Source organism: Notolepis coatsorum, assembly GCF_963971535.1.
Source record: "Notolepis coatsorum genome assembly, chromosome: 16".
Classification (NCBI taxonomy): domain Eukaryota; kingdom Metazoa; phylum Chordata; class Actinopteri; order Aulopiformes; family Paralepididae; genus Notolepis; species Notolepis coatsorum.
In genome coordinates, this window is record NC_140180.1 from 21,238,183 (window position 1) to 21,249,115 (window position 10,933).

Genomic DNA, 10,933 nt, shown 5'->3' on the forward strand with positions numbered 1-10,933 from the left:
GATTGCACCAGTCCACCTGACAACTCAAGCCTACAATGCCGTGCTGTCCATCTGTGGATTCTCTTATCGGTATTCGGGAAGCTGTGTGAGTGCGTGTGTGTGCGTGTGCGTGCGTGTGTGTGTGTGTGTGTGTGTGTGTGTGTGTGTGTGTGTGTGTGTGTGTGTGTGTGTGTGTGTGTGTGTGTGTGTGTGTGTGTGTGTGTGTGTGTGTGTAGGTGTGTGTGTGTGTGTGTGTGTGTGTGTGTGCGTGCGTGCGTGCATGCGTGCGTGTGTGTGTGTGTGCGTGCGCTTGTATACTAACTCTTTCATGCCAAGTACACACTAACCCAACATAGCTGTACTTGTAATTACGGGTATTTGTCTTGTTGATGTATTGTTTACAGACGAGGTTCACATTATTCCGATCTGTCTCCCCACCCTCTCTCTCTAGTTGTTGAAATCTCTCACTCTCTCTCCGTCACCCCTGTCTGCCTCTTGATATTGAAATGGAAAGACCTCTCTCTGTCTCTCTCGCCGCTCTTGTCATTGTTAAAACGTTAAGACCCGCCTCACCTGCCTGTTGAAGATCAGCGGCGATGTGTCTCTCCACTTCACTAGTGATCGACCGAATCGGGGAGCAATCTGGCATTTTGAAATAATGGGCTGATAACTGCGTCCACATGGCTGATTAGCAAAAACGTTGGCGCTCCCCCTTGTGTCAACGAGTGTCAATTGATTCCAGATAAATCTTTTTTATTTTTTTTGTATGTATTTGTTGAAGATAGGATGCGATAAGATATTCCTTAATTGATACCCTATTGATAGCCGCATGGAGGAGGGTGGAAGGGAGGTACAGGTATGGGCAGGGTCATGGTAGAAAGACATACAAATATAGGCAATAGAATTCTGATAAAAATAAACATTGTGTAAACAATATAATTAATTCTGAATATAAACATATGAGAAACATAAGCAGTGTAATCAAAGGTGCAGATGAGGGTCTGTATGCCCCATCAGTTACATTATATGTTACAATAAATATGGGCAAAAAAACATCTGAATATATACTATGAGTAAGTAAAGGAAACAGTATACACAGGTGCAGTATACACACAAGGTACCCTAACTGGCATGATATACGTCATATGCTATACGTTGTAGTCCGTGCAGGTTAGGTGGTGAGAGTAGAATAGAAAATGTATTAAAAAAAAGCTTGACATTTTCTGTGTCCCACTTGTTAATCAAATTGTTGCCCTTTATCAGATGCTAAAGAAAATTATATCTGCATTATCTGCTCACTAAATATTGCTATCCCACTACTCAGATTCAGATTACTTTATTCACCATTTTGCAGAACAAATGGAACGTGATTTGACGTTTACAGTGCATGCTTTTTCCCCCACCTCTCCTCTTTCTCTGTGTTATGCCTCAGCCTTGGGGAACTAGGATATAACAATAGAAGAAGGACCAACCCCCAAACCAGTCACATGACAACAGGTTGTTACAAGAAAAAGGCAGCGTTAAGTTAAATTAAGTTAGGTTCATTTGAACCTTTATTAATCCCCTCTGGGGGAATTCATCCCCTGCATGTTGCCCCATCCTAACTAGTTTGGAGCAGTAGGCAGCCACACAGTGTGGCGCCTGGGGACCGACTCCGGTTGTAATGGTACAGTAATTGGTCAAGGGCAATGGCAGGAGTATTATAAACCTACAGTAGCAGCACACCTAGCGGGTATTGCCTTTTTATTAACAGCAGCACTGATAAAGTATTTACACACATATTATATACGACCGGATGCAGCAGTTTGTGCCTCATGTCACCCTCTGTAATTTTTCTGATTGTTATTAATAGAATAGAATAGAAATCCTTTAATAATCCCGAGGGAAATTCGGCACTACAGATCGTGTCCAGGAAGATTGTGAGAAGTGTAATTTTTTTTTTATTTTTTTTTATTTTTTTTTATATACAGTATATACCATTAGTAGACTGATGACATTAGTTCACTACACTAATCAGCTATACGGGCATCAGCTGAGCTGGTTTGGAGAGCGGTGGAGGACGGGTCTGCTCAGGTCGACAGCTCCCGGGCAGGGTGTTTAAAAGAGAAGCCCCAATCAGTAGCCATCCAATCAGCGGAAGGATTGTAAGGGTGAGGTGAGGCGGGGCCAGCTATCCCGCTCTCAGCCAGTTGATGTCAGCCAGCCAAAAGCCATTATGCGCATGCTCACACACACACACACACACACACACACACACACACACACACACACACACACACACACACGCGCACACACACACACACACACACACAGTGAGAAAGAACATAACGACCCAGGGTCATGACACCCGGTTGTCATAATAATTCTTATCAGATAATAATAATCTTCAACGCCATGATGCTCTATTATTGTCATCGGATTTCTCTCATGCTCTCATTGACTATTGCTCAACACAGTTCTCAGGACTTGTCATATACGTCGGTCACACTGTAAGAGCATTGCGGATTCTGTGCAGATGATTTCAAACATGCTTCAAAATGTCAGGGATCGTCTGGGACGGACGGTTCAAACGACCGGGTCAGAACACGCCGCTCAGACTTAACCCTTTCACTAGCACACTACAGAAGGTTAACCTTTCACTACCAAACTACAGACTGTTAACCCTTTCACTAGCACACTACAGACTGTTAATCCTTTCACTACCACACTACAGACTGTTAACCCTTTCACTAGCACACTACAGACTGTTAACCCTTTCACTAGCACACTACAGAAGGTTAACCTTTCACTACCACACTACAGACTGTTAACCCTTTCACTAGCACACTACAGACTGTTAACCCTTTCACTAGCACACTACAGAAGGTTAACCTTTCACTACCACACTACAGACTGTTAACCCTTTCACTACCACACGACAAAGGGTTAACACTTTCACTACCACACTACAGACTGTTAACCCTTTCACTACCACACGACAAAGGGTTAACACTTTCACTACCACACTACAGAAGGTTAACCCTTTCACTACCCCACTACATAAGGTTAACCATTTCACTACCACACTACAGACGGTTAACCCCTTCACTACCACACTACAGGCAGTTAACCATTTCACTACCACACTACAGAAGGTTAACCCTTTCACTAGCACACTACAGAATAGTGGACAGGTTAACGAACGGCCGCCAGTGATGTCTCTCCGTCAGGGAAATCAGGGGTTTTAAATGGTGTGGTTTTGCACCCATCGTTTGCTTTGGAGCTTGTATACTCCGAAGAGAGCAGAGAGAGAGAGCAGGGAGAGAGAGCAGGGAGAGAGAGCAGGGAGAGAGCTGTCCCTGGCGGGACAGATAGCGAGCAGATGGGAGGAGAGAGAACGGGGAGACATGACCCGCCATCCCTTGATCTCTCACTCAACACAGCAACGCTACTATACATAGCAGCAGCCCCCAAAAACATCAACACTGTCAGGTTGTGCTGCGAGCAGCAGAGAGGTTATACATACTTGTATAACTGGCACAGTGAACACCCTCTGTACACAAATGTCAGATTTTTAAAAGACAAACAGAACATCTTGGTGATGTGTGTTTGTGTGGGTGTGCGTGTGTGTGTGTGTGTGTGTGTGTGTGTGTGTGTGTGTGTGTGTGTGTGTGTGTGTGTGTGTGTGTGTGTGTGTGTGTGTGTGTGTGTGCGTGTGTGTGTGTGTGTGTGTGTGGTGTGTGTGTGTGTGTGTGTGGGCAGGTGCAGGAATGAAGGAAAAATCCACCTAAACGCAGTTTGCTAAGATGTTAGGAATCTTAACCATTGCAATTCATTGTATAGAGTAGATTATAGCAAGTAGTATCAGATGAATGCCAGTTATAGTATAGGTTATTAGGGTCTTCTTTTTTTATTTTTTTTATTTTTTATAAAACTGTAATCCTATTCTATGACAAAAATTGTGATTATTTACTTTACCACGGCGACACGGGGGGAAGGGCTGTAATCTTGCACTTCAGCAGCAGGAAAGCGTGTGATAACAGGAGCCGTCACATTGGTTCTAAATTATTTCTAGTTGGGCACAGATGGCCTCGATGTGTTCCCGTGGTACTGCATCTAACCCCGGTCCGCCTCGCACGGCGCCTTGCGTCCTCACTGAGGCAAACACAGCGGTCAACAACAACAACAACAACAGCAATGGCAGCGCCATTAAGATTGCGTGAGACAATGTGACGATGTGATTGGCTGCTGGATGATGATGCCATGCTGCCTCCTCCGGTCGTTGCACTTCCAGAGAGTCTTACGGATGTTTGGAGATGTCAGGAGGACTTGATTAGCCGCGGAAGAACACTTGAAAATGTGCAAATGGACGTGCTGATGAAGACCGATGCATGTATTACTGATCTTAGCGGCACGGTGGTGTAGTGGTTAACACTGTCACCTGACAGCAAGAAGGTCCATGGTTCGATTCCCGCTTGGGGACCAGGTTTGGTACTCAGGTGGGGTATCTCCCAGGCCTTTCTGTGTGGAGTTTGCATGTTCTCCCCCCCGTGCTCGCAAGGGTTTCCCCCCCGATAAGATAAACCCAATAGAAAAACATGCACAACAACAGACCGCTAACGCTGTGGCGTCCTTGACGACGACGGACATGAGCACTTGGATTGGTCCCCGGGGCGCGGCTCACGTTGACGTCCTATCTGCTCCCGGCTGCCCATGGGGGGAAGGACGACGGGATGGGAAAAGTGCAGAGCGACATTTCATCGGCGACTCAGTGCATGTGTGTGTGTGTGTGTTCCTGTGGGTCGCCCATCTCGCATGTGTGTGTTAAAACTGCATGACAAATAAAGACTTCTAGTCTAACAATTATTATTATATTATTATTCTAGTTCTAGTCTAGTCTAACAATTATTATTGATGTATAAAAAAGAAAATATATATATATATATATATATATATATATATATATATATATATATATATATATATATATATATATATATATATATATATAAATTTCTTTGCTTGACAATCACATTTTACTACAATAAAAAATATCGGAATGGACATACTGAAAACATTATCTTATTAATAAAGAATCATGATATATCGCAATAAATATAAAAATACAATATTGTGACTCTAGTATCATGATAATATCGTATCGTGGGGCCTCTGGTGATTCCCACCCCTAGTGTATTCATGCCTGGGTATGTTGTACCTAGGGCTGCGCCGATACCACTTTCTTTTGTATCTGTCCAATACAGAGTACTAACGTTAATCAGATCCACTGGTGTTAGGAAATCATATTGCATACTGTAGAATCAAGTGCAGGTAAATGACGTTCCTTTGCTGACATTGCATTTCTTTGATCTCTGACACAGCTGCACATGGCTCTCTTGATATTGGATTTTAGTGTTGAGTAAATTCCCGATTAACAATACCTTATTTTAGCATTGGCCTGATAGGCCACGGGAACCAGTAACTGTATAATAATAAGCGTCTTGCAAGACTGTTCGCCTTGTGAGAGAGAGAGATATAGAGAGGGAGAGAGAGGGGGGTGAGAGAGATGAGGAAGGGGCAAGAGAGAAAGAGAGTGTGTGTGTGTGTGTGTGTGAGAGAGAAAGAGAGAGAGAGAGAGAGAGTCTTCAGCCCTTGTGAGGGTGAATGTAACAAGTTCCTAACATTTTCTTTCCCCTATTATTTCATGCACACTTTATTCATTGTTTTAAATTATTATTTTATGCATCACTCTGTTTTGAATTTGATGCAAATTTGCAATGCATGAGGGTCATCCTTTTGTGTTAAATGGCTGCATAAAGCAAGCATTTGTTCACTCTCGTGTTGATAAGAGTATTAAAACTTGAAAAAGATCCGTTTAAGGTAGATTTAGAACAGATAAAAAATATGCGATTAATTTGCGATGAATCACGAGTTAACTATGGACAATCATGCGATTAATCAGATTAAATATTTTAATGAATTGACAGCCTTAATTAATAGATATGTATAATGTACTGTATATTAGTGTGTGTGTGTGTGTGTGTGTGTGTGTGTGTGTGTGTGTGTGTGTGTGTGTGTGTGTGTGTGTGTGTGTGTGTGTGTGTGTGTGTGTGTGTGTGTAGGTGTGTGTGTGTGTGTGTGTGTGTGTGTGTGTGTGTGTGTGTGCGTGCGTGCGTGCGTGCGTGCGTGCGTGTGTGTGTGCGTGTGCGTGCGTGCGTGTGCGTGTGTAGGTGTGTGTGTGTGTGTGTGTGGTAACACCCGACCACTAACCCCCATCCACCTCTTCTCTGATTGCAGTCTGCTCCCAGTTCGCCCGCGGAGTGTACGCCATCTTCGGCTTCTACGACAAGAAGTCCATGAACACGCTGACCTCCTTCTGTGGCGCTCTGCATACCTCCTTCGTCACGCCCAGTTACCCCACCGACAACGAGGTGCAGTTTGTCATCCAGATGCGCCCCGCCCTCCGGGGCGCCGTGCTCAGCCTGCTCTCCCACTACAAGTGGCAGAAGTTTGTCTACCTCTACGACACCGACAGAGGTAGGTGACGCTGTGTGCACGGTGTGTGTGTGGTTTATGACTCGGGTTACAATGTGGGGGAGTGACTCTCGGGAAGTGTTATGGATGCTCAGGATAGCGTCTGCGTGACGAGGGAGAATAAAGTGGGGGGGGGGGTGACCTCTCTGGACTTCGCCGAAGGGCCACTTGTTGGAGCCTCAAAGTTTTCCTTCTCCCCACTGATATCATCACACTGCTTAACCCTTTCACTGACACACTACAGAAGGTTAACCCTTTACTATCACACTACCGATGGTTAGGGCTGACCCCTATTAGTTGAATAGTCGACTAATCGATCAAAAGGAGCCGTAGTCGACTGCCTACCTCTTAGTCGAATGAAGAAAAAAAGAATAATAAAATAATGTATTATAATTTTTTTTATACATTTTGTATCATTCTTTTCAAAAGAAAAGAGGCCTAGAAGCGTGGCTAACGCTAATGGCACGCATACCAGAGGCTAACTGCCTAAGAAAACAGGCACAGAGGCACTGAAAGAGGATTTCACCCATCTAATGAACACACTAGACTAGACAAATATCAAGATGTATCCATCAGTGGGCCAATTGCATGCTTTTGCAGAGGACAAGAAGCCTTCAGTCGACTCCTTCAGACATTAAGCACCCCCACAGCCCAAATTGAAGGATAAAAAAAATTTAATAAAAAATTATACTATTATACTAATTTCGCCAATCAAAGTCGACTAACCAAATCCTTAGTCGGGGACAGCCCTACCGACGGTTAACCGTCTGTAGTGTGGCAGTGAACGGGTTAACCTGCTGTCGTGTGGCAGTGAAAAGGGTTAACCTTCTGTGTATTGTCGCAGTGAAGGGGTTAACTGTTTGGTAGCACGGCAGTGAAAAAAGGGTTAACGCAGGAGATAGTGTGAAAATTCACAATGCGTACTGTACTGCACACTGTGCATATGCAGCGCCTATTCGAAATGACACCAACAGTTTGGTTTCATTTCATGTATTAGGATCCCCATTAGCTCCAGCGAAAGCAGCAGTATTACATAATAATAAGGAAACAACACTAACAACAACAACAACAACAACAACAACATCAACAACAACATCACAACAACAGCAACACCGATGCAATTTTCACAGCGAGCAAGATAATGAAAGATCTCTCACGTCAAAAAACAGGCAACCGGCAATTTACAACAAATCACATCAAATTCCGGTATGATCTTCCCACCACTGCCCAGACACACACACACACACACACACACACACACACACACACACACACACACACCGCTGTACCTCAATTATGACATTGCTCTCGACCTCAGGTCAAGGAGACAGACAGCATTATTTTAAACATACTGGAATCACACCCCCCCCCGAATGAAGTCTTACGAGCCCATAACCTTTAGTTAATTAACCTTGGTTAATCTTCTGTTTAATCATGTTGATATTGGCTTGTCTCTTGATCTGAAATGAGGTATGTCACAGCGGCTCCCCGTCTCGAAATGGTTTTCTTTCAAGAAACCACAGTGTCTGCCTGCCCATGGGGGGTTTGCTCATTGTGTCCCGTCAATGAAGGCTCCTCCGCGTGTGTCGTTCGCAGATTGCATGGCTTTTTGTTGACAATAGACTCTCTGGTTAAATCCAGCAGTGCCGCGTGTTTGACAACCCTGTCAACACGGGCCGATTGTTAATTTTTATTTATGTCAGACGAACAAAATGAGCTCATTATCTCGCAATAGAATCATAATAGCGTCCCACTAGTCCAATTTGTTCCAAAGAGCACCTGGATGCATACGGGGGAGGGCCACTAATGTGATCCGCTAACAGGAAGACGGAGAGCCGCCGTGCTGCGTTTATTTTTTTACGTCAACCAAATGACTGTGAAGATTCCAAACATGGAGGCCCAACCTTCCCACCAAGACGCTCTGCGTTCACTCCTCTGTGCCGTCCGGGTCGCCTGAATACTTTAGACAACAAATGTTTGTTTCCGCGTCTCCGATTGGCCAGGTAATTTCTGGTCATGTGACATGTACGCGCCAATCGTGGGACCGCAAGTGTCTACACTGGTTAAGCTTAGGCGCTCTTTCGAAGTTGGTTAAGGTTAGAGTTTGTCTTAGAGCATGGCGATAGAACGCCAGGTAGTTTGCAGGCTGTTAGACCCGGAAATAGGCGCAGAACTTGCTGTCCCACGATTGGCGCACATGGTCACATGACCTGGCCAATCAGAGCGCAAAACTCGAACGCGTAAAACAAACATTTGTTGTCGAAAGTATTCACTTTCTCTCACCTGCTTTGCCTCTTCTCTCTCCACCTCTTGCTTTCTTTTTCAGTCGCTCTCTGTCTGTCTCTCTCTCTCTCTCTCTCTCTCTCTCTCTCTCTCTCTCTCTCTCTCTCTCTCTCTCTCTCTCTCTCTCTCTCTCTCTCTCTCTCTCTCTCTCTCTCTCTCTCTCTCTCTCTAAAGTTTGCTTTAGTGTGTAGACTAGAGGCGTTAGTGTCTGCGGGCCTCTTAGAGGCTTGTGTGGGGTCTTGTGCTGAGGGCCTTAATCCTCCTGTGCTGCCTGGTGATAAATGATGTGGTTAATTAGGGTCACTTACTGCAACTTCCCTGGGGATGCTATAGCAACCTGCACGTCCGTCATCAGGACACCTACCACTGTCCAGCTCCTCTCCTAGTCAGCTCCTCTCCTACCACTGTCCAGCTCCTCTCCTAGTCAGCTCCTTTCCTACCACTGTCCAGCTCCTCTCCTAGTCAGCTCCTCTCCTACCACTGTCCAGCTCCTCTCCTAGTCAGCTCCTTTCCTACCACTGTCCAGCTCCTCTCCTACCACTGTCCAGCTCCTCTCCTAGTCAGCTCCTTTCCTACCACTGTCCAGCTCCTCTCCTACCACTGTCCAGCTCCTCTCCTAGTCAGCTCCTCTCCTACCACTGTCCAGCTCCTCTCCTAGTCAGCTCCTTTCCTACCACTGTCCAGCTCCTCTCCTAGTCAGCTCCTCTCCTACCACTGTCCAGCTCCTCTCCTAGTCAGCTCCTCTCCTACCACTGTCCAGCTCCTCTCCTACCACTGTCCAGCTCCTCTCCTAGTCAGCTCCTCTCCTACCACTGTCCAGCTCCTCTCCTACCACTGTCCAGCTCCTCTCCTAGTCAGCTCCTCTCCCACACTGTCCAGCGCCTCTCCTAGTCGGCTCCTCTCCTACCACTGTCCAGCTCCTCTCCTAGTCGGCTCCTCTCCTACCACTGTCCAGCTCCTAGCCCATCATCTCTCTCCCACACTGCCCAACTAGCACCATCTCTCTCCCACACTGCCCACCTAGCAGCATCTCTCTCCCACACTGCCCAACTAGCAGCATCTCTCTCCTCCCACACTGCCCAACTAGCACCATCTCTCCCACACTGCCCAACTAGCACCATCTCTCTCCCACACTGCCCACCTAGCACCATCTCTCTCCCACACTGCCCAACTAGCAGCATCTCTCTCCTCCCACACTGCCCAACTAGCACCATCTCTTTCCCACACTGCCCAACTAGCACCATCTCTCTCCCACACTGCCCAACTAGCAGCATCTCTCTCCCACACTGCCCAACTAGCAGCATCTCTCTCCCACACTGCCCAACTAGCAGCATCTCTCTCCCACACTGCCCAACTAGCAGCGTCTCTCTCCCACACTGCCCAACTAGCAGCATCTCTCCCACACTGCCCAACTAGCAGCATCTCTCCCACACTGCCCAACTAGCAGCATCTCTCCTCCCACACTGCCCAACTAGCAGCATCTCTCCCACACTGCCCAACTAGCAGCATGTCTCTCCCACACTGCCCAACTAGCAGCGTCTCTCTCCCACACTGCCCACCTAGCAGCATCTCTCTCCCACACTGCCCAACTAGCACCATCTCTCTCCCACACTGCCCAACTAGAAGCATCTCTCCCACACTGCCCACCTAGCAGCATCTCTCTCCCACACTGCCCAACTAGCAGCATCTCTCCCACACTGCCCAACTAGCAGCATCTCTCCCACACTGCCCAACTAGCAGCATCTCTCCCACACTGCCCAACTAGCAGCATCTCTCCCACACTGCCCAACTAGCACCATCTCTCTCCCACACTGCCCAACTAGCACCATCTCTCCCACACTGCCCAACTAGCACCATCTCTCTCCCACACTGCCCAACTAGCAGCATATCTCTCCCACACTGCCCAACTAGCAGCATCTCTCTCCCACACTGCCCAACTAGCAGCATCTCTCTCCCACACTGCCCAACTAGCACCATCTCTCTCCCACACTGCCCAACTAGCAGCATCTCTCCCACACTGCCCAACTAGCACCATCTCTCTCCCACACTGCCCAACTAGCACCATCTCTCTCCCACACTGCCCAACTAGCACCATCTCTCTCCCACACTGCCCAACTAGCAGCATCTCTCTCCCACACTGCCCAACTAGCACCATCTC

General features: G+C 46.7%; 1 protein-coding gene across 1 annotated transcript in view; it reads left to right on the forward strand.

Moving 5' to 3' along the window:
- Nucleotides 1–2,516: 2,516 nt before the first annotated feature.
- Nucleotides 2,517–10,933, forward strand: part of LOC311242921 (glutamate receptor 3-like) — a gene marked incomplete at both ends in the record, with an annotated part of 166,302 nt that continues 157,885 nt past the window's right edge. The window contains 2 exon segments of the mRNA XM_084331986.1: nucleotides 2,517–2,556; nucleotides 6,256–6,495. Coding sequence (XP_084188112.1) covers nucleotides 2,517–2,556; nucleotides 6,256–6,495 — 280 coding nt within the window.